Raw genomic sequence first — 24389 nt, 5'->3', positions numbered from 1 at the left:
GCCTCTGGGTGTGCAAGTTTCCATCAGACATCATGGCTAGTAGTAGCCATTGATGGACCAGTCCTATTTGGAAGCATGCTGAATTCACTGAGACCTACTCTTCCATAATCGTAAGTGTGCATAGAATTGCAGTGTTTGAGTCCTGCTTCTTGCCCCATCCTCTGTAGCTGACAGAATTAAGTTATGTTAAATAAAATAGGCAATTATGTGCAAAAGTGCATCATTTATTAAGATTCCATAATCTGGCTTTTCAGGGTACAGAATATGGATTTTCAGTTATTATTAAGCATGAATTATACATGGCCCTGAGCTAAAGAAGCAAAGTTAATTAGGGCTATGGATTCACTCTCTATCTCTTGCTATGGCTTCCAAGGGTGGTAAGAAAATTCAAAATGCTCAGCTGTGGTAACCCAAATTCCTCAGCAGGAATACATTAAGCATATTAAATAATCATTCAGAATTGTTTATTCTGCTTCCAAGATTCGGATTGCCAAACCATAGTAGCAAGAAAACAGAGGGGAGAGATTGAGAATAAATGAATGATAAAGCAGGTTCTGAGGGGATTGTAATTGGGGGAGAGCAGTGTGTGTCTCTTTGGGGTCTCTTTGTGGGTGACATTATTTTAAGATGCCAAAATAAGTCCCTAGTTAAGACTTATTCTATATGGCACTTAATAATGCTGCCACCATTACTGGGTTAATTGAATGAGGCTCTGGGATGTCTTTTATTCTTGCATCTTTGCCAAGCATGAAACGACTTACAAACCAGTTACATCTCTCCAGTCAGGTTATAAGGCATGGGGCCATTCAACTGGGCAAGAGAATGGCTGGGTTGGCTGACTTTGAATGGGAGATATCCCTCCCCCCTCCAGCTTTTAGGGCAGATTATCTTCCTTACAGCTTTAAATGTGGAATTCCCAACTTGCAACCTGACTAATCCACACGGTGAGGGCTGAACCAGACAATACGTGTGACATGAGTTGGGCTGTGTTGCGTTAGGGTGGTTGGGTGGGTCTCTCAACCAACTCCTGTTGCACATTAATATCAGGCAACAAATGTTCTCAAGTGCCGTGGGGTGAGATTTCACAGAAAAGGCGCCATGATCAACTAACTTAGGTCAATAAACAAGGAACAAAACAGTAAATACAGTAACAAGTTTTCACTGAATACAATTCAAAAATCACAATACTGCATAAGCTGCCATGATACTCAAGGCACAATGGGTCAATACACAATGTAATCTTAAATTCGCCATGAAGTGCAGAATGCAAGGGTGAGGAATGACCATTATATAGAAACTTGAACAATTTAAAGTGACCATGCCTAGAGCAGCAAAACATATGAGATATAGTCAAATCAGGAGATGCCCATAAATATCCACTCTTAATACAAGTGCAGTTCTGTTAAAGAACCACTAAAGAAATCCATTGAAGAGTAACTGCAACGGAGGTACCAGTATGTCCACCTGTTTCCTTCTTCCTTCTTCCTGGCAGTTACCACTATTGAAAAATTCCAATCAGAAATTCAGAACTTATCTCCATAAGTAAAGAAGCAGCTCTCCTTTGCTATCGTGGGGTGAGATTTAGCATGTGAGCATAACAGCAGGAGGAGGGGCTTCATCCTTCTCTCCTACACCATTTTCCTGAGATAAAACAGCCGAGGAGGGTGCAACTTGCCTCCAAATGGGAGGACCGCGGAAAGAATGAAAAGCCGGTGAGCCGGCTACACAAACTCCTGCCATTTATTAACATCATGAAGGTCAAGTCTGCTTCGGTGAACTGCCACCTGGCCACCCCAACACTTTGATCTCTCCAACTTCAAATTTGTTCTGATCTTATTAGAAAGGATGCTCTCAGCCCTTTAAGGCTATTCAAACAGCTCAGCTTTCCTAGACAGTTTCTAACCAAACAGCTGTTAAGGCTGTTCCAGAGCTGCTGAACCTGCCAAGCAAGACAAGCTCTGTTCTCCTTTGCTAGGATATGGATCGCCCTCTTCAGAATTTTCAGTCGTAGGAATGTGGACTTTGTGGTGGTAAGGGGATCTGGAATGAAATAAAGATGTGCAATAAAACCATAATATGGTGTAATGATTTGTTTGTTTTCTTTTTAAACTTTTTATAACCTTTGGACCTTCTGTTCAGCTTTTTTAATATGTTACCTAGGCCGTTTCCACACTGCTTACCTTGTTCTGGAAAACAGCGAAATCTCGCGCGAAATTGCACGAGAAGACTCTGTTAACACGTCTTCTCACGTGATAACAGCATCTTCTCGGGAGATTTCGCACAATAACAGCATCTTCTCGCAAGATTTCGCGCAAGGTTTCGCTGTTTTCCGGAACAAGGTAAGCAGTGTGGAAACGGCCCTGGAGGGCTCTGGTCACTCACAACCAACCCTCTTTCCCCCCCACACACCGAATTTCAGGTGTTCTCTACTTTACCCGGGCTTTTACCCCTTTTTGTTTGTATAATCTCTATATTGCTGCCTCCTTGACTCCCTGAAAAAGTTTTCACTGCCACCAAAGGCTTTTCACCTTAGACCCCCCTCAGTTTAACTGGTGATATAGGCAGGCTTTGTAAATAGATGGTAGTTTGACAGAACGATCAGCGTGCGGGGGTGCTTGTGAGGTAATTTTTTTTTTCTGAAACAAAAATACAATTTATTTATAAACCCACTGTAGCAACTTTTTTAAAAAAAAAACACATTAACAAGCAGAAATGAAATCCAGACTATTAGATGCAAAACATGGCAAGATTATCAGTTTAAACTGATGATGCAAAGGTGCTCATATCTTGTTTCTTTCTGTCTATAAGGTGCAAATTGTGGGCTCAGGCAGCCTCAGTTTGCCTCATGTCCGTGAAGGGGTTTAACCCTTCAACCGCCACTCAGTTTTGCTATTCAAAAACAGATCTCTTGCTCCATTGTTAACATTTTAAAGAAGAAAAGATGTATTTAAAAACACCCATTTTCTCCTTTACGATGCGAATACTAGAGCACAGGAGTTGCTTTTGAACAGTGAGAATGAATGAATGAAGGATTAAACGTCTTCTCCCTTCTCTGCATGGTCTTGAACCTGAGTAAGTCCCTATATATGATTTTGGTCTTGGGGTCTAACTGAACATTACACAAAAAGCCCAGTGTACCACTTCTGTGTGAAAAAACAGCATTTGAGGGAACAATCTGCGCAGAAGAACAGGGACGAAATGCTTTTCCACTTCCCCAATTATTCCCACCCAGTCCATGAGTCACCAGCGATGTGTTTGCAAGGTAAACATGAATGGGATGACACAAGTGAAAAGGGTGGTTCGAGGTAAAAAGTGAAGGGGAAAAGTGGTAAGTGGGGACAAGGTAAAGCACTCCCTCCCCTGGCCCGCTTCCCCACTGCAACTTGCCCTTCTTCCATGACATTCTGCTGTGAAGAAATGGTACAGTGTTTTTTTTTTAAAAAAAATGGATTTGCATGTATTGTTTAGTTCTGCTCCAGGTGGAAAAGTCTCTCAGTATACTTTACCCTCCTTCTCTGCAAGAACAGGAGGGTGCCTCTAAATTCTGCTCTGCTGAGCTGATGCAGATAAATTAAAGAATCCTCCAAAGGTTTAAAAAAAAATCCAAGTTTCCTTGGCAATCAGAAGACATGCAGCTGCGTTCAGCTGTAGCGCCCAAGCAGCCAAGCGGAGGATGGGAAACTAGAGAGAGTTTCCTCCTAAATGGCCCTGGAGAACAAGGGGCCCCGTTGCACGAGGGGATCTCAATCAAACTGTCAACTGAGGGCCAAGCTACACGTGACGAATGACACTTGAACGGCAAGTGTATTTCTCCCTGTTCGCTTGCCCTCCACTCAATCCACTTGCCGTTCAAGTGCCATTCGTCATGTGTAGCTTGGCCCAGAGTCAAGATTCTGTAAGGTACTTATCAGTCTCATTTTGAACCATTAACTGATGAACCTTCTGTTTTTTTAAAAAAACAACACAATATTTTTGGCACATTTTGACAAAGCCGAATGGAGGCAATCATTTCTCTCATCTCAAAACATTCCCCGAATCTTCAGCAGCAGGGGCCAGAAACACTGGACTCTCTCTTGCAGAGGATGCGTCCAATTAAGAATCCTTATTAATGAATGGATCCTTTCAACTCTGATTCTCATGAACTGCAGTGACCCTCCCCTGAATGCAGAGACATTCCACTATATATACAAGCCAAGACCGTGTTTTTGTTTGCTTGCGTGTTTGCTTGTTTATATCCCAACCTCCCCACAAGCAGGCTCATGACCAAGGTGGGAAGAACATGCGTCATTTGCCATCCATGTCAGAAATGCTCTTCTACTATCTACGTTAGACAAACACAGGGGTCATTTCGTAGAAAAAGAGCTGGAGGGACTCATTAGCATAACTCATTAGCATATGCCACGCCCCTTGCCATTGCTGGAAGTGTGTCCTTAGCACAACACTCAATCCACTTGCCGTTCAAGTGTCATTCGTCATGTGTAGCTTGGCCCTCAAGTGGTACAAACCAGGCCCAGGTTTATAACTTCATTTTTGCCTTGCATAGTTCAACCACCTCATCACCACGTTGCAGAAGGAATCCTAAAGTGGGGATTATTAATCCCACCCCGACCAAGACACTGATGACCTTTTTGAACCGAGATTTTCTTCACTCTCTGTAGGGAGAAGGCTGCTTATGCGATTTGCTGAGCATTTCTTGATCTGATGTGCACAGTTCTTGGAGCATGTGTTTATTTTTCAAGTGTCTATATTTGTCTGGAGCTTTACCGAATGCTGCATAACAGATGCCCTGTGTAAACAGACACTGGACTGCACGGCGTCGTTCTGCCATGCTTGCCACAGAGCTTTCAAGGGCGCAGGGCCAATCCCTGATGGATTTTGGCACAGGCCCAGCACAAGGTAAGAGGCCTTTCTGTTGAAAGATCTCTGCACTGGAAAGCTGATGTTGGCCATTTTGCTGTAGGTAGTATTTGGAATCCCCGAAAGGCAAGTTGCAAAGGCAAGTCGAGCGAGATAATGGCTGGGACTGGCCTTACCTAGGGTTATTTGTATTTTGCATGCCCAAAATTGCACCCAGCAAGCAGAGAACTTGGTACCCAGCAAAGAATTCAGTGTCCTGAATTCTTCAAAGCTAGGACAGAGTAGTAAATAGAATAACGTTGTACTTGGAATGTGGAGACTTGGGTTCAAATCTTCACTCAAAAATGAAGCTCACTTTCAGCGCAATCCTAAACAGAGTTATACTCTTAGGGTTACATTTTTCATGGTCTTGACACAGTCATATCTCAATCTAACTTGTTTCACCAGATTGTTATGAAGCAGCCTAAGGTTGCAGTGGAACTAGCAATACTCCTTGTTCATAATCCCAGCTCAACTAGTGTTTGTTTATTTAGCTTTCTACCAATATTGGTACTGAACAGGATGGCTATTGGCTCCACATTCCTCCTTATAACTCTGCAATAAAAAGGGCTAGATACTGACATTGTTAAAAAAAAAAAGCCAAGAACTAGTACATTTTTGTAAAGTTAATGTTATAATGCTATAATGCTATAATGCTATAATGCATCCTGAGATAATTTTGCTGTCTGGGGACCCGATTGTGCTGCCCTATGAATTTATTCCACAACATTTCTTCTGTTTTGTCTGTATTATTTATGCCAATAAAGGTTGCTGTGCTGTGTGCTATAATGCTATAGTGATCTAGCTATTATCCTTTTAAAAGAAGCTCATCCAGTGGCAGTGAGGAAACGGCAGCCACCAAGGTCTGAGTCAAAGAACTGTGTGTGTATGGAAGCAACCTATTCCAGGAAAACCTTCCTCTGCTAGTTTTTTGCAAGTCAACTTGCTGTGAAAGACATAAAAGCATGTCCAGTAAAAATAAATCAGCAACCCTAAATTCCTGCTCACTAACTAGAGAAGAGAAGGGATGAGCTATGGTCATTTAGCAGTATAAGGAAAAGCACTCGGCGGATGCTCAGAGTCACTTCCTTGGGGTTACAGCACTTGTACCAAACCTGAGATCTGCCATGAGAAGTGTTGGGCCTGGTAGTTTGTTGAAACAAAGCTCTGTCAGATTGTTTCATGGAAACACATCTTACCAGCCAGGCACCCCTGGAGTTCTCCTCCTTCTATCCAAAGCCTGTGGCTCTGTCAGTCTCCTGAGACTCCCTGTTTACTCAAGAAGTCTCTCTCTTTTTTCTTCTGGACTGCCGCAGCTTCTCTGTGTAAAAAAAGAGTCATGTAAACATCCCTGGACAAACTCAGATGTGCAAAATAAATAACTCTCCCAGCCAACAGTTCTTGACCATCCCAAGGCCAAACCACAAGCAACCAGCTGGGGCCGTCTAAGAAGAGACAAGACAGGGCTTTCAGGGTGGGTGGAGACAGACTGCTGGAATGGATTCTGCGTAAGAACAGAGGGTTTTAATCACTCTCAAAATGCCATTGCAGCATCCCAGACTGGGAACTGCAAAAGAGGGCAGGTCTGATTGCAAGCAGAAATTCAACTGGAAAAGCCTGTTCTACAGGACAGCTGCAGTAGTAGCCAGTTTGGTGTAGTGGTTAAGAGTGCGGGACTCTAATCTGGAGAACCGGGTTTAATTCCTCACTCCTCTACTTGAAGCCAGCTGGGTGACCTTGGGCTAGTCACAGCTCTCTCAGAGCTCTCTCAGCCCCACCCATTTCACAGGGTGTTTTGTTGTGGGGATAATAATACCATACTTTGTAAACAACTCTGAGTGGGTGTTAAGTCATCCTGAAGGGTGGTATATAAATCGAATGTTGTTGTTGTTATTATTATTATTATATAGTAGACGGACACTTGCACCTGATGAATTTCTGCCTTTTCTATGGCTGTTGGCACGGACGATTCTAGCAATCCTATATTGTTATCACCTTTTTTGTGCAACATTCCTGTATCATCAGCAGCCTCCTCATAAGCAAATACTAAAAAGTTATGCTTTTCTTTGGCACAGAGATACTACGATGGAGAAAACTACATCTGGTGAACTTCTGCATGATATTTTAGCAATTCAAAGGTGCTGGAGCCCTGCAGAAATAGTAAATAAAAAACGTGATAGAATAGGTTTGCTTTTAATATCTAATAATGATAATAATAACATTTGATTTATATACCATCCTTCAGGACAACTTAATGCCCCCTCAGAGCGGTTTACAAAGTATGTTATTATTATCCCCACAACAAACACCCTGTGAGGTGGGTGGGGCTGAGGGCCAAGCTACACATGATGAATGACACTTGAACGGCAAGTGGATTGAGTGGAGGGCAAGTGAACAGGGAGAAATACACTTGCCGTTCAAGTGTCATTCGTCATGTGTAGCTTGGCCCAGAGAGAGCTCCAGAGAGCCGTGACTAGTCCAAGGTCGCCCAGCTGGCTTCAAGTGGAGGATTGGGGAATCAAACCCGGCTCTCTGTGCACTAGGCAAAAATTCAACAGGTTCAGCTCCCCTACCCCACAGCAAGGAGAGTAAGGTTACATCACGTAGCCAACTTTTTCACCAGGCCTCAGTTGCTAACCCTTTAAGACATGTTGAATTGGCAACATTTTAGGGGGTGATAATGTTTCGCTTCATGTCCTGAAAAATTTCATCAGCCGATTTCTGTATCTTGGGTCAGGAGTTTTCCTTCCTCTGGCCAGATGGCAACCCTCAAGGTACAAGAAGAGAGACACATTAATGGAGACTGTGGGCCAAGCTACAAGTGACGAATGACACTTGAACGGCAAGTGGATTGAGTGGAGTGCAAGTGAACAGGGAGAAATACACTTGCCGTTCAAGTGTCATTCGTCACTTGTAGCTTGGCCCTAGGGTAAGGGACAAAAAAACCCTCTACAGGGCACAAATGAACCTGACTTTCTACAAACACGGGCCGTAGAAGCTCGATGTAAAGATAATGAAACGAATACCCTACTCCAAAGGCACAGAAGATGAGAGAATTTTGCATATTCCGCTCGGAGGCACTGCAGCAGTGGTCTTGAATCATGGCTTTGAAAAACAAGGAAGGAAGTACCCTTAGCACAGATGTGGAAAGGAAACATGACCTGACCAGAGTTGAGAACTATTTACTGGAAAGAAGTATCATGAATAGGGTTGCACCAATGCCCTATATAAATAGCTTGGGGAATCTTTCCTGATTATAGAAGAGCGTTTTACCCTATTAAGATATGATGCCTTACCCTCTGCTGTCCTGGAAGGCAAATAAAAGTAGACACCTTATGAAAAATGTTTGTGCCCATGTGGAGACGGGAGTGTCGAGTCCCTATTACATGTTTTCTTTGAGTGTAAAATATATGATCATATTAGGGAAATATATATTAAACCTATAATTGATAGTCTTCCGGGGAAAGAGAGAAAAATTATATTACAATCATGTTAGCAGACAGGAATAGGGAAATGACCCTCCAAGTGGCAAAATATGGCTGAATGGTCATTAATAGGAGGAAATCCTGGCTTAGTGTGCAGAATCCTAATAGCTAATCCACGTTAGCTATCACAATAGATTTTTGTTGTATCTCTGGGAGATACAAGCTTTGGAGATGTACATAATTTTACCAGTGAGTCGGCAATAGAAGCACGGACTGCATTTGAGTTAGGCCGACAGACTCCTTCTTGATTGACCTCAGGGGAAATTTGTTCACAGTGTTGTACAACGCTAATTGACTAGCCCTCGTCAAACCACAATCCCCTTTTCTCAGAGCAAGGCTGTGAACGTGGTTAGGCCTTCTGGTCAATGGTAAAACCTTTTCCCCTCTTCTTGGAGCCATTTTTTCAAAGCTTTTTTTTAACTGTTTAAAAAACTCCCAGAACTAGGGTTGTCAGGTCCCCCTCCCCCTTCCCCCCCCCCCCCCGGGCAGGAGTTGGAAGACCTGGCACTTTCCTGTTCTTTGCTGGTCACGTGTGCTCAGACTGCATGATGACGTCATTTCCTGGAAGTGATGTCATCACGTGGGCTGCAGGCCGAATTGGCGTATATTGGGGCTGATTTGGGCCCGGGCATGCACCGCACGGCCCAGAAGCACACCCCAGGAGGTGTATTCCCCATCCTACCAGCCAGGTAATTGGGACTGAGGGGAGCGGAGGGTGGGAGCGGGGAATCACCCACTCCCAATGGGGGACTGGCAATCCTACCTGAAACTCCTTGGGGATGTGGTGGGAAGAAACCAGGAAGACGCTTTCAGGATTCAGCCCACAGGTTGCATGTGTGTTGTTTAATGGCCAAAAAGATGTGAGGAAGCAAAGCTCAGCTTGCAGCAGAACCTGCCTCTCGCTTTTCCAGGTGCATCCTTGTCTTGGAGGACATTTGTTTTGTTGAGGGTTGCCCACTTGAACTTGGGAAACTGCTGGAGATTTAGAGTCATGCCTAGAGGGAAGGGAACTCAGCGGGGATATGACATCACTTTAGAACTTCAGTTTCTATGTTATGTATGGTTGCCATGTGTCCGGTTTCCCCCTGGACAGTCCAGTTTTTTCTGGGACTATCCAGGGGAAATGCAGTTTAAATCCCAGATATATAAATGTCTGGTATTTTGAGAGTGGGAAAAGAGGGGCAGCTGGCTGCTGGAATCCATGAGCTGTTTTCAGTGCCCTCAGACCTTCTGGTGTTGGCTCTGCCTCCTCCCTGCTACTTTCAGGCAGCCCAGCCTCCATGTCCCAGGAGCCCAGCAGGAGCCCAGCCTCCTGAACTGCCTTCACCCCTTCCCCCTGCTTCCAGCCCACCCAGGAAGTGGCAGGCCGGCTTACCCACCAAAGCACCAAAGGAGCAACCAGCCACTCCAACCTCCTCCTGTGCACCCAGGAAGCAGCAGACTTGCTCACTCACTTGGCCTCCTGCGTGCTGGCGGAGTGGCCAGCAATGATGTCACTCAGGACGTGACATCATCACGCTGGGCTTGGGGGCATGTGTATGCTTTGAGTGTACGCAAGGAAGTCCGAGGCCCAGTTTATTTTTTGATTCAGTCTGCCAATTCTAATGGTACACCATAGAGTCCACCCAACAAAGCTGCCATTTGCTCATTAGCGGAACCGATCTCTGTAATTTGGAGATTAGTGCGAATTCCAGGAGATTTCCAAGCCCCGTCTTGAAGTTGGTAGCCCTGATTTTGTTAGGGGCTTTGTTCAAACTTATGTAGTCTCATCCTTCACTTTTACAAGAATATGCTTTTTATTCAATGTTCCTGTAAGTGAAGATGTGAGCTTTTCTGCCTGCATCTTTTTGGATTGGCCTCTTTTTGAGTGATTTATCACTGTAGAATAGATGCAAAAAAACCAAAAACAGAACAGGCTGGGAATTTATTAATTTATTAATTAATTAATTGAGAATTTATGATTTTGGATGACTCGTTCTCCCCTCCCTGCCACCCCTTTCTCCTTAGCCACTGTAACAAGTTGCATCTTGCTTCAAATCTATATTCATGTTACTGGTATTTACTCATACTTTAATGACAGGGAACATCTGTCACTCTTGACCAGAATTTAAATTGGATTAACAGTATGAGCAAGAACACCACAGCAGCAAAAATGCTATGCTTGCAGTCTTTAAAAAAAAAGAAGAATCCGAGATGATTTTATGGCCAGAGGATGTGAATTGTAGGGGCCCACGTCTTGGATTCTGTAGTTGTTGTCTGCAGAGTTGCTAGTTTGAGGGAGTGGAGGGGAGTCTTTTTTGGTTATAGTACTTTGCTTAACTGACCTCTGGCTTACGTGAAGTACATCACCACCTGCTGGAAATGATTGAAATATTCACACAATGATTTCAATATGCTTGGCTGTTATTCAACTTTCTCTAGTGCTCTTTGAACAAAACCTTAGGAATTAACATTACATGCCTTGTTTATGATTCTGGAATGTATTTATTTGTTGGAACATTTATATTCCACTCCTCCACTCCCCCATCAAATGCTGGCCAAAAGCAGGTTACAAAAAGAGCATGCATCAAAAAACGGGCATCTCTCAAACCACACTAAAACATCCACAATACACCGAAACATGTTTGAATGAGTAATTCTATAATTGTATGGAATAAGCAGTCACAGAAAGCACCTCTCAAATTCTAAACAATACAGTGTTTCCTAAGAACGTACAGGAACAGAATCACTGCTGTGAATACCCCGATCATGCTGAGATGAATCTAATATCTTTTGGCAGAGAGAGAAATAAAAGAGAGAGCTGGGAGAATCAAAGTTGCCACAAAGGTTTATACTGGAGAGAACATCTTTTAAGTATATGAGTCCCAGGTCATAAAGAACTTTTAAAGTAAGAACGAGCACCTTGAATTGAACCCACAAACCAATAAGTAACCCATGGAGATGTTTAGGGGCAGATGTATACTCAAAGTCTATGTGATCCAGTCAAAAATGAGAAACCTTTTTTTTTTTAACGAGTCAAATTTTCCAGATTGTTTTCAAGGGCAGTCCTACATTGAATGTGCTGCAGTAGTCAAAGTTCAAAGTTCAAAGTGCAGAACAGTATCACAGCCTTGTCTGGATTACGCTGCAGTTTGTGGACCCTCAGGGAGCTCACAGTTATCTTTAGACACTTTTACACCCCCTCTAGAAAGCTACAAGATCAAAATAGAGCTGGTAACCCCTTTCCCGGATTAAAAGTTTGGGCCTCACCCCAAGCTTAAGTTGGCCCTTCTCTCTGAGACCATTTTCTTTTTAATAACAACAACAACAACAATAACTGTGCTTACATACCGCTCTTCTAGACAGGTTAGTGCCTCACCAGGAACGGTGAACAAGTTAGTGTTATCATTATCCCCACAATACAGCTGGGGAGCTGAGGCTGAGAGGAGGGGCTTACCTAAGGCCCCCTGCAGAGCTCATGACAGTGGTGGGATTCCAACCAGTAGAGTGCTGATTGGCATCCAAACCACTTAACCACTGTGCTACAGTGGAAGTACCAGTTCAGTTAGGCTATCAAGGATTCCAGAGAGACTTATGGATGTCTGTCTCAGGCTAAGGGCAATGTGGTCTTGTTCAATCTGGGACTTGCACCTTCTTTCCTTCTCCACCCTCGCCCCAGGCCACTTAGCCTTAAATGTTCATCTTTTTTTCTGACTCTTGTTTCTATTCATCGTTCTTCTCCTGTATCCAGTCTCAACTGTTTGTAAACTGATTTGCAAATGGTATTATATGTGCTGGTCGCAGACTGTAATAATAAACTTGACTTGACTCTTGTTTAAATTTCTTCTCCACGGCTTCAGGGAGCAAAGTCTGCACGAGCATATGGACGCAAGTATCTTTCAAGACCTGTGAGCAGATACAGGTCTGGCCAGCAGGGCATTTACGAGCCCCAGGGAAGGAGGAAGTTGCTGCAAGGAATTTGGTAACTTGGGAGTTTTACTTCTGTGTGCCAGAAACCTTTATAAATATCTGTTGAGAAAGTTAGAGACAGTAGACACTACGGACGGACGTTGGGCATGAGCTCCGGATCTCATTCCGCTAGCGACAAAAACCAGTAAGTTACTTTCACTACTTCAAATTTCTTTCCACTTATTAACAAGAATCACTAGTGATAAAATGCAGGTTAAATGTGGGTGCGTTTTTTTTTCTGTTTCTGTTTTTTTTCCCGTTCGCTATTTCTCTTAGAGTTACTCCCTTCTCAGTCAAAGGGCTCAGAACTTACTCTCCTTAGCAGTACACTGCTATTAAATTATCTTTCAATAGTCTCTTATTTCAGAAGTAACCATCAATTAAGGTTGCCAGCCCCTGCCGCTACTGTACATTAGCAAGTTTTATCTGTTGCCGTGTCCACTGGCTGATGATTGCCGATCAAGTGGTGGTTAAAAGCATAGAAACCAGGCAAGCCAGCTTTTCTCAGTCAGCAACCCCAATATGTATGTTCGTGTTTGTCACTCCCGGACCATAAATAGAAGCATAACGTGGATATGTATGGTGCAAACCTAGGCAGTCACTTCAGTCTAGACCATTGAAATAAGCAGGCTTAGGGCCAAGCTACACATGACGAAAGACACTTGAACGGCAAGTGGATTGAGTGGAGGGCAAGTGAACAGGGAGAAATACACTTGCCGTTCAAGTGTCATTCGTCATGTGTAGCTTGGCCCTTAGACTGGAGTGAGTATTTTAATGATTGTACTGTTACTTAGGGAAGCCTTTCTGACTATGGAAATAAAATGATGCGTAAAGCTTTCTTTACTTATTTCCAGGGTATGAGGGCATAGGACATGGCTGGTAAAAAGGTGGCAAATGGATGCATGGATCCTCCGCTGTTCATATTTCATCTCCTAGCTGTAACAGGCTGATCTTTGCACTTGCTCAAAGGGGATCTTTTCCCGTTACTTCAGATTCTCTGTTGTTGAGCACAGACCATGGAGCCAGGGTGCATTGGCTCATTTCAAATCCCAGCTCTGGGATGTTTTAAGAAATAGCCGTGCCCTCATCTCTTCTGTTCTGCCACTTGGGTTACTAACAGGCCTGGAGTAGAATGTTTGGTCCGTTTAACAAATGTTTAATATGAACTGAAGCTTTTCTTGGCAAGGAGGTAAATAACTTCACCTTGCAAATAACTTGCCATCAAAACTCTATTAAAAAGAGAAAGTATTTTTATCTCCAGGGCTGTTGGCAACTTTATCTGCTAGTCAAATGCTTTGACTCAGAGTGGAACCACAAGTGACAAAAGGCACAGGTTGGACACTTGTCAGCTTCCCTCAAGTTTTGATGGGAAATGTAGGGCCAAGCTACACATGACGAATGACACTTGAACGGCAAGTGGATTGAGTGGAGGGCAAGTGAAAAGGGAGAAATACACTTGCCGTTCAAGTGTCATTCGTCATGTGTAGCTTGGCCCTTAGGCAGCTTGGCGGAATGTTGGACAAGTGACAGTTGAAAAGTCCATTGGACAGCAGTCGGAGAGCCAAGCTGCAAGACCAGGATGCCTACATTTCCCATCAAAACTTGAGGGAAGCTGACAAGTGTCCAAACTGTGCCTTTTGTCACTTGTGGTTCCGCTCTCAGAATGTTTCTTAAACATAGTCGAAACATTTGACCAGCAGGTAGGTCTGCCAACAAACCTTTATGAAATGAAGTTTCACATATCTTTGAAATTTGGCAGCATTTGGGCATTTGAATTTTTGTATTTCCAACATTTTCCATGGTTCAGTTTAGGGAACTGGCCTCCAAAATGTGATTCTGAGCAAAAAATCCCTCTATGTGGATTTTTAAAAGACAGATACTGTCATCTTTAGTAACTAGGGTTGTCAGGATATCATATGTGTCTCCAGCAAATCTGGTGTGATCTTGTTCCCTTCCAAGTTGTATAAAGCTTTATTGAAATCCGGGCTTTTCTCGTTTCCCCTTCCTTCCTCAGGGCTGCGGCCCACTTTTCTCTCCTAGTTGCAGAAAACAAAAACAAAAAATCTCTTGTTTGCTTCGTCTGATGGGAGGGGCCAATGGCTTGAGCAGCTGTGGAGGTTGACAAAGCTACAGACAACACCTGTCTTTTTAACAATTGCTTGGGCTGCAGGCACAGTGGGGTGATTCCCCATTTTGCTGTCATGGCAGCTGTGATGCAGAGGCATTGGCAGCAGTACTGGTCCTTCCACATGGGGTTTCCCCCCTATCCTTTCCCCTCACATCTGCCACCCTCCCCCTATTCTTTCCCCTCACATCTGCCACCCTCCCCCTACCTCCAGCAGGCTTTTAAAAATAAAAAATGATAGTAGGAAGTTCGTGTTGGTTCGTCAGAAATGGTCTCTGACGAAGCACCGGTTCATGCCGAACTTTGGTTCATATTTCGGTTCGTGCCCATCTCTAGTTACCATCTTTTAGGACAAATCATACCAAAAAAAGTTTGGGTGGAAAACGCAGTGGAGTTGGAGAAAACCTGGAAGGGGGATGACAACATGACGTCATCATGCTGAAGCCCCTCCCCCAAACCACTGCAACCTGGGGCAGTGGGGGGCATGGAAGAAAATCTCCATTTCGTTAAGTCTCTGTTGAAGGAACTGGGGATTTTTCTTCAGGTGTGTTGACAGCCATAGAACTGTGCCATAATTCAGCAGGCTAGGGGTTCTGATAGTATCCAGAGGAGTTGGGCCAGGCCTGGAAGACATCAAGCTGTTGTTGGCCTCTCTGTGCATGTGCACAAGCCCCATTGCCATTAGAGCATGAGGATGCTGTGCTCTGCGCGGGTGGCTGATATAGGCTGATTCCGCACACGTTGGATAATGCACTTTCAATGCACCTTATCAATTGTTTGAGGTGGATTTTTTGTTCCGCACACAAATAAATCCATTCCAAATGATCTATAAAGAGGATTGGAAGTGCATTATCCAACGTGTGCAGAATCCCTCATAGCCCAGTCCTTTGAATGTTTATTAGAAGCAAGCCTCACTAAATTCAAAGAGGTTAACCACCATGCAGCTTTGGATAGAAGTGCAGCTGGACAAGAACAAAAAAAAAGCCCGGCCCTTTTAACAGAGTCTTCATGTGCAGAAACGGGCAGTTGAAGCTTTTCAGGGCATGGAGATAAATCACATCCCCTGATCATCAAACTGATGATGACGACGACATTGGATCTATATACTGCCCTTCAAGACAACTTAACACCCACTCAGAGCAGTTTATAAAGTATGTCATTATTATCCCTACAAAAATTACCCTGTGAGGTGGGTGGGGCTGAGAGAGCTGTGACTGACCCAAGGTCACCCAGCTGGCTTCAAGCAGAGGAGTGGGGAATTAAGCCCAGTTCTCCAGATTAGAGTCCCGCTGCTCTTCACCACTATATCAAACTGGATTAAAGGATGCCTACCAGTGGAAAAGCTAGCAACTCAACTGCATCACTACCATCACCTCATTGTGGGGGAGGGAATGCCTCTGCTGTAATCTGCTGCTGCTCAACAATCATCTTCAATTGTTGCTGTCATTGCAAAGCTGTCACTTCTTGTGTACTACAGTAGTGACCATCTTGCAAACAGCTGTTGATAAGCAAACTGCACCTGCGGAGAGAGGGATAGATGGATGTCAAGGACAGCTGATGCTGCTTCTCCCAGAATTAGGAAAGGCTGGTCATGTGTGGCAGAGAATTAGCAGGCAGGCTAATAAAGCTCAACAACTGCTCTTCTCTGCCAATTTTCTTCTGTGTTAAGTTTAAGTAACTCCATTGAACTCAATGGATCTTACTTTTAAGTAGAGATGGGCACGAACCAGAAAAAAACAAACCATGCGGTTCGTGGTTTGTCACGTTTCACAAACCACAAACTTTCATGAACCTGCCCCAGTTCGCGAACTGGTTCGTTTGGTTTGTGAAAACGTCACTTCCGGGCCAGCAAATCACCTCTTCTAGGTCAGCAGAAGGTCACTTCTGGGTCAGCAGGTCTGCAGAAAGCCCAACCTCTCGTTGCCTAGGAAACTGATTGATTGGCACCAGGCTGTCTGCAGTGGCGAACCAAAAAACGAACCGCCCTAAAGTTTGTGGTGGTTTGTCAGAAATGGGCTCTGATGAACTGCTGGTTTGCGAACCACCAACTGGCCTGATTCGTGATGAACTTCGGTTCGTATTTTGGTTCGTGCCCATATCTACTTCTAAGGGCCAAGCTACACATGACGAATGACACTTGAACGGCAAGTGGATTGAGTGGAGGGCAAGTGAACAGGGAGAAATACACTTGCCGTTCAAGTGTCATTCGTCATGTGTAGCTTGGCCCTAAGTAACATGCATAGTCTCAGGTAGCAGCTGAGAGCCAAACTACAAGTGACGTCTTACACAGGTTGGACACTAGTCAGCTTCCCTCAAGTTTTGATGGGAAATGTAGGCGCCCTGGTTTTACAGCTTGGCTCTCATTACAGCTGCAAGACCAGGATGCCTACATTTCCCATCAAAACTTGAGGGAAGCCGACTGGTGTCCAACCTGTGTAAGACGTCACTTGTAGTTTGGCTCTCTGAGTCTGAGTCTCTCTACACAAGACATCTTACACAGGGATGCTCAAGTACTTACTTTCTGTGTGGTTTTATATTCAAGTGTACTCTGTCTCCCTAGCGGTGGATGCGTATCCACAATGGGAGCGCAAGTGTAAGATCTTACTCGTGCAAGACGTCTTGTGTAGAGAGACTCTGTTTCTTTCTGATGTACTGCTTCTCCTAGATTCCTTCCCAGAATTAGGTGGATCCATATGTGGTTTGTGTAAGGTTGCCAACTGCCCTGGGGGAAATGTTCTGCCCGTTTAATAAAGGATTCATGTGTGGAAATGGGCAGCTGAAAATTTTCATGATACAAAAGTAAATAACTGTTACCTGATCAATCATATCCCATTAAGCATCTATTAGCTCTGACCTGGGTAGCCCAGGTGAATCTGATATTGTCAGATCTCAGGGCCAAGCTACACATGATGAATGACACTTGAACAGCAAGTGTATTTCTCCCTGTTCACTTGCCCTCCACTCAATCCACTTGCCGTTCAAGTGTCATTCATCATGTGTAGCTTGGCCCTCAGACTTAAAAAGGCAGCCATCCAGGTAGAGGAAGGAACCAATGAGACATGATTTGGAGATGTCTGTTTCCATGGCAATGTCCCAATTAGGCATAAGAAGGAAAGAATTGGGTTGTGCTTTGATCTGGCTTCCCTGGAGGAAGCTGTCATGTAAAGGGAGGGCCTGATATGTGGAAAACAAGGGACGGGCCTCTGGTTTGGCAAGGAAACCTGTTCTCACTGCGGTTCTACCCACTTCTGTCTTTTATGCATCCTGGCACAGAGGCAGAGAAGCCCTCTTTTTCCTGTTGTAGAGCAGATATAGCACACAGGCCCCACCTCTAAAAAGCCAGTAGTCCAAAGGAAGGAGGCTCATTATTATGGCAGAGCAAAGTCTACAGAGGCAAGATAGTGCAGTGGTTAGAGCTCCAGACTAGTGGGTGACTTGGCTAAGGTTTCGCCTCCTTGATTGTAGTCTGACACTAACCACAGCATCATGTTGATTTATATGCTTGACATGCAAGCTCGGAATCCTGTGGCACCTTGGAGACCAACAAGCTCTCTAGGAGCCTTGACTCTCGAAAGCTTATACCCTAAAAACCTTGTTGGTCTCTAAGGCGCCACTGGACTCAAATCTTGCTGTTCTACTGCAGACCAACAGGGAAATATCCTCGACATGGATATGGAAATCCTAGGTCCTACAAAAGTGGTTACTGAGGGCCAAGCTACACATGACGAATGACACTTGAACGGCAAGTGTATTTCTCCCTGTTCACTTGCCCTCCACTCAATCCACTTGCTGTTCAAGTGTCATTCGTCATGTGTAGCTTGGCCCTGATTCTTCTTTTTAATGAAAGTTGAGAATTCACAAAGCCTGATACATAAATTATGACCTTATATTGATATGATATTTAATTGCTGATTTAAAAAAAAATCTGAGGAAGTTCCAGTAGCCCAGGGAAGGAGCCTTGAAGCCGTGGACAATTCCAGAAAAAAGACACTCCCCAGTGCTTCTGCTTGATTCCTTTTTGTCTTCTGTCTCTTCTAGGTGCGAAGTTGGTTCAGAATCAGAGCCTCTCCGTTTTTAGAGATTACGGACAGCAGTTGCTGTCTCTCAAAATGGAGATTATCGCCGACAACTTCTCCTGCTACGACCCCTCCATCGTCGGCTACCGCTACGTCTCGGTCAGCTGGGGCATCGTGGTGACGGTTGTTGGGACGGTGGGCAACCTGCTGACCCTGCTGGCCTACGTGGCTGAGACTAAGCTACAGACACGCCTCAACCTGCTGATCGTCAACTTGACTTTGGCCGACCTCCTCTACTGCACTTTCCTGCAGCCTTTCTCTGTTGACTCCTACCTTCATCTCCACTGGCGGGCCGGCCCCGACTTCTGCCGTGTCTTTGGGATGTTGCTCTTCGTTTCCAACTCAGTCTCCATCTTAACCCTCTGCCTCATCGCTGTCAGCCGATACCTGCTCATCGCCAACACTGCCCTCTTTGACCGGGTCTTTTCCCGCCTCGGAGTGATTCTCATCAGCCTCGTCACCTGGGTCATTGGCTTCGCCAGCTTTGCACCACTGTGGCCTGTTTATGTTCTGGTGCCGAAGGTCTGCACCTGCAGCTTCGACCGCATCCGAGGCAGGCCCTACACCACCATCCTCATGGGCTTCTACTTTGTGGTAGGCCTCAGCTGCGTGGGGATCTTCTACTTCCTCATCCATCGCAAAGTCAAGAAGGCTGCCCATGCCATGGATCAATACAAGCTGAAGAAAGCCAGCCTGAAGAAAGGAGTCCATGTGGCTGGAACCAGCTCGGCCTCACCAGGACATTACCAAGAACTGGACAGCGGGGTCGATAGCACAGGACCTTCCCAGCAGTCCTGTGAGAGTTTACCCTCTGAGCCGACTTCTAAAACCCTTGTTCCTTCAGCTTCTGAGAACAGTGGAACTCCTCCTGTGCCTCAGCCCGAGGACCCACCAAAGAAAGTGGCCGCCTGCCAGCCGAAGGACAGCAACACAGAATTCCGCCGGGTGACCCGCATGTGCTTTGTGGTCTTCATTTTCTTTGTCATCTGCTACATCCCCTTCTTGCTGATCAACATCTTCGATGCCAAAAACCGGGCCCCAACTGTCCTGCACATGATCGCCGCCAACCTCACATGGCTCAACAGCTGCATCAATCCAGTGCTTTATGCCGCCATGAACCGCCAGTTCCGCGAGGCCTACCGAGGCGTGCTCTACAGTTTCACAAAGAAGTTTCGCCGGTGCTGCTAACTAGGAGCACAGCCTTCTCCATCTCTGCAAATATCTTCTGCGGTGTCCCTGGCTTGTCATGCAGGCTAGAAGTGTCACCAGGAAGCAGCCTGGAATGTCCTAGTTGGCGGCATTCATAGGTTTTCCAGGACTATTTGGCCTTTCCATACCTCCAGGAATGATAATAATAACAATAATAACATTCAATTTATATACCACCCTTCAGGACAACTTAGCGCCCACTCAGAGTGGTTTACAAAGTATGTTATTATTATCCCCACAACAAAACACCCTGTGGATGGGGCTGAGAGAACTCTGAGAGAGCTGTGACTGACCCAAGGTCACCCAGCTGGCTTCAAGTGGAGGAGTGGGGAATCAAACCCGGTTCTCCAGATTAGAGTTTCATGCTCTTAACCGCTACACCAAACTGGCTCTCAGCAACCATTGGTCCTTCACAGAGCCTCTTGTGGACAATTGCCTACTAGCTCTGTTTTTCAACAAGTACAGACACTGAAAACATCTGCACATTATTGTTTGTATATATTATTTTTGATCATATTTGTATATGTATTTTTTCACAGACATGTGAAATAAATAGCTATGCTTCTGCCTCATATCCACCAAGACTATTGTTCTTGGTGGCGGCAGAAAGTCTAAAAAATACCCTATGTATACTCCCTAGGGCTGCTATTTTCCTGCCTGGGGTGGAGATTCTGCCCCCACCCCTCCCAGCGCCTGTTTCCTACCACCGCTCCTGCAGCCAGCAGGAGAAAAATAATGAAAAGAATCCTACTGCTCTAGGAATCACCAGAAACTCTATAGTCTTACCAGAAAGATTCTAGCAATTCTTAGAGAGATGTGATGCCAACTTTGGTTGTTTCCCAGAAGTGATGCTGTGCCATTGCCAACAGTGCTCCCATGTCTCTACCCTCCAGACGCTTGCTAGACTGTGCCTGGCAAACTTAAGACTCCTCAAAGAGAACAACAAGACCCCTTCAGTTAGGATTGTCTTTTTGGCAGCCCCAATACAGGCTGTTTTTCATTTGCTTAGATTGTTATTGTAACCTGCTCAGCTCCCCAGCTGAAAAAGAAAGATGAGTTGGAATTCTGAATCAGTTTCTGTTGGAAGACCCAGAGGCAATCCTTCTCTTTATTCTTCCCCCTTCTTGATCCTCGAAGAGGAAGGAGGTTTTGCCGTTGTGACACTACGAGGGGGGTGTCTTTGGGTTGGTTTAAATTAAAGCTGTTGACCTTCGGAGCAAATTGGAACAGTCACCCTCATGTTGGCTTGGCTGCTATTGCTCAAGTAGAACCACAGCATTGCTCCATTACTCCCTCCCTTAAGTACCAATCTCCCATAAGCACCGGCTGCAGTGGCAACTAGACAGCAACAGTAAGAGGAGTAGCAAATAACCCTTTCCTCAAAACCCTAATCTCCACGCCATCTCCTCACAGTCGTACATTATGAGATATCTGAAAAACAAAGGAGTATTTCAGTCTAAAACAGCTTGTTCCAATATTGCCACACAGAAAGCCTGTGTTTACCTTCAACAAGTACCCACATTAGAGGAAGGGATTGCTGCCTTAGGGCCAAGCTACAAGTGACAAATGACACTTGAATGGCAAGTGGATCAAGTGGAGAGCAAGTGGAGGGCAAGTGAACAGGGAGGAATACACTTGCTGTTCAAGTGTCATTCGTCACATGTAGTTTGGCCCTTAGTGTCCCAGGTCCAATTCCTTCCTATAATCTGCTGATTGTCCAATGTCTCTCCAGCCACTACTGTTGGCCAGAATTAAAGTGTGTTCTGCTTGCTTCACAAGATGGAAGATGAATTATGAGACCTGAGTTGGGGTAGAAGGAAGCTGGTACAAGTCAGCGAAGTAAAAAAAAAAAGCTTCCTCTCACCTCCTGCTTTGAGCCCCGCAACAGTGCGGATAAGAAATAGAAGTTACTTTTCAGCTCTGGGAAGGCACAGGGGAGGCGCTTCTCCCACTGAATTGCTGCAGTTCAAGGTAGAAAGGAAGAGGTCCATAGATACTACAGCAAAATGATTAGAAGCATTCAGTTCACCTGTGCCTTTAAGAGCTGTAAGGTGTATTCACATGGTTACCGACTCCTGGTTGGGACATTCCTGGAGATTTGGGGGTGGAGACTAGGGAGGGCAGCATTTGGGGAAGGACCTGAGTGTATAATGCCGTAGAGTGAAAGCAGCCCAGGGGAACTGATCTCAATAGTCTGGTGATCAGTTTATTTTTATTTTATTTATTATTGGACTTCTAGTCCGCTCTCCCCGCGAGCCACCTCAGAGCGGATCACATCAATTTAAAAGACATAAAAATAAAACAGATAAAAACCGGTAGCATAAAAGGAGCAAATACAATTTGACAAATCCATCTTCATTGCCCATTTGTGTATGGAATGGGCAACCCTTTATTATGATTGATGAATAATACAAGGTTCGGATCTGCATGGTCAATCATGTTTTTATTCTGCCATCTTTCAATCTTTTAATGATTGTTCTTATATTGTTTCAAATTTTGAGGGCAAGTGAACAGGGAGAAATACACTTGCCGTTCAAGTGTAATTCGTCATGTGTAGCTTGGCCCTGAGATTCACAGCAAGTGGCTGTTTAAAAAAAAAAAAAACTACAACTCCCAGGGATCTTTGCAGGATCTGACACTCACCCGTACCTCTCGTGTGTTTTGACCCCGAGTCTGTTCAAGCCTTAATGGGAGGTCTGGAGGTCCTCTGTGATGTGTTCTATGATAAATAAAAGAGGAGTTTTGAAATGGGTTGACATGACACAGACAATTCAGCAGCCCAATCCGCCTTTACACCCAAGATTTTTTTTAAAAAAATAGCTTAAAGCAGATTTCCATTCCTCTCCTGAAACCTGATTTCCTTCATCTGTGTAATATACTCCTCTGTGGTCCATGTAGATAAGATTTCACCATTACGTGATGTTCTTTGTCTATGATGGCAAGTTATTATATACTATATTCAATAAATCAATTCATAATATTTTTTTAATACTCTGATCTCCAGACATTGTGTTTCTTCCGGTCAAATTCAACTTTGCTGTGGTTTCCGTCACAATGCTGTGGTCTGTTCCTTGCATAAGAGCTGGACTTGCGAGATGACGTTGCAACAGATGAGTTAGGGCCAATTTACATGCTCCCTTGGACGAAACTCCTTTTTGCAGACAGATGTGAGGTTGCCACTGAAGTGTCAGGGCTGCCAACCCCCAGGTGGAGCCTAGAGATCTTCTGGAATTATTTCTGATCTGCAGACAAAAGAGATCAGTTTCCCTGGAGAAATGGCAACTTGGGAGGGTGGAGCATCTGGGCTCACATTCCTGCTGAGCTTTTTCCCCATCCCCTCAAACCCTGCCCTCCCAAGAAATTTCCCAACTTGTAGTTGACAAGCATACTAAGTGCGCAATCTGCACTTATGTGTACTCAGTGAAACCTTTCTGAGTAAACATGGTCCCGCAGTTGGAAGTCTTTACTAGGTGGACGTCCGTATTTCCATCTGGGTCTTTTAAAAAAGGGAAATAATGAAGCCCTATAATGAGTCAAACCTTTGGTCTATCAAGGCCAGCATTGACTACTCTCACCTGGCAAGGGCTCTCCAGGGTTTCGAGGGGAGGTACTTTCACCCAGTTTCATTGAACCTTCCTCAGGAGCTGCACCAAACAATATACCTGAGAGCCAAGCTACAAGTGATGCCTGACACAGGTTGGACACTTGACAGCTTCCCTCAAGTTTTGATGGGAAATGTAGGTGTCCTGGTCTTACAGTTTGGCTCTCCGTTTAATTGAAATTTACAGAACCCTCCCCCCCACACACACACACCCAGTGTAGGGGAAGGGGGGCACCTGGCAAGAGTCCAACACGCCTGCAGTCCCCTCCCAACCGCATGTTCTCCCTCCCATAGACTACTGCTCTGTAAACTTCAATTAAATGGGGAGCCAAGCTGCAAGACCAGGATGCCTACATTTCCCATCAAAACTTGAGGGAAGCTGACAAGTGTCCAACCTGTGTCAGGCGTCACTTGTAGCTTGGCTCTGAGATAAAGACAGAACCACTGTAAGATTCTTTAGTGGTACATCAAGCACCTGGAGGCAACGGCCGTTGCCTCCAGGTGCTTGATGCACCACTAAAGAATCTTACAGTGGTTCTGTCTTTATCTCAGAAACAAGTTACTTTCTAGCTCCTTGTCGCACCTGAAATAAGAAATAACATGAGTTATCTATGAGAATCTTTGTCTTTTGTTGGGCTATTATACTCACCTGATGTTGTGAGTGACGCAGTGCTTCACTATTGCTCCATTAGCTGCATCTGTTTCTTCATTAATCTCTCATTGTATATGTATTGTTACTTGCCGCGGACAACTTATATTCTTGTATAAATTTGTATTTTTGGATTTACATATTATTGTAAAAAAAAATGTATAAGTTAATGTAGCACTTGCACCTTATAAGACTTATAATACATCCTATATATTTTTCCACTTCTTTTGGTCTGGTCCTCTGCTTTATTTTAGGCTTTCTTGGTGCTAATTCATGGAGGGAGTCGTCTTCTGCCTCCAATTTTTCCCAGTTAAGATTCTCAGTTTGATCTCTACATGTCTGAAGAAGTGTGAGCCGTGACTCACGAAAGCTCATATTGAAATGAACGTTGTTTGTTTTT

At 44.6% G+C, this 24389-nt stretch overlaps 1 protein-coding gene across 1 annotated transcript; it reads left to right on the top strand.

Moving 5' to 3' along the window:
- The first annotated feature begins 12408 nt into the window (after positions 1-12408).
- On the top strand, positions 12409-20218 carry GPR84 (G protein-coupled receptor 84). The gene is made up of 2 exons (XM_055003184.1): positions 12409-12474; positions 18493-20218. Exon 2 carries the CDS (start codon positions 18564-18566, stop codon positions 19716-19718), a length of 1155 nt encoding a protein of 384 aa, XP_054859159.1. The 5' UTR covers positions 12409-12474; positions 18493-18563; the 3' UTR covers positions 19719-20218.
- The last annotated feature ends 4171 nt before the right edge of the window (positions 20219-24389 follow it).

Source organism: Eublepharis macularius, chromosome 19 (genome assembly GCF_028583425.1).
Source record: "Eublepharis macularius isolate TG4126 chromosome 19, MPM_Emac_v1.0, whole genome shotgun sequence".
Taxonomy (NCBI): domain Eukaryota; kingdom Metazoa; phylum Chordata; class Lepidosauria; order Squamata; family Eublepharidae; genus Eublepharis; species Eublepharis macularius.
The sequence above is the reverse complement of the archived record's forward strand: the minus strand, read 5'-3'. Positions and strand labels throughout refer to the sequence as shown.

What these genes read in the sequence shown, in the direction of transcription:
- GPR84 (XM_055003184.1), top strand. Translation starts at nt 18,564, where the DNA reads ATGGAGATTATCGCCGACAACTTCTCCTGCTACGACCCCTCCATCGTC.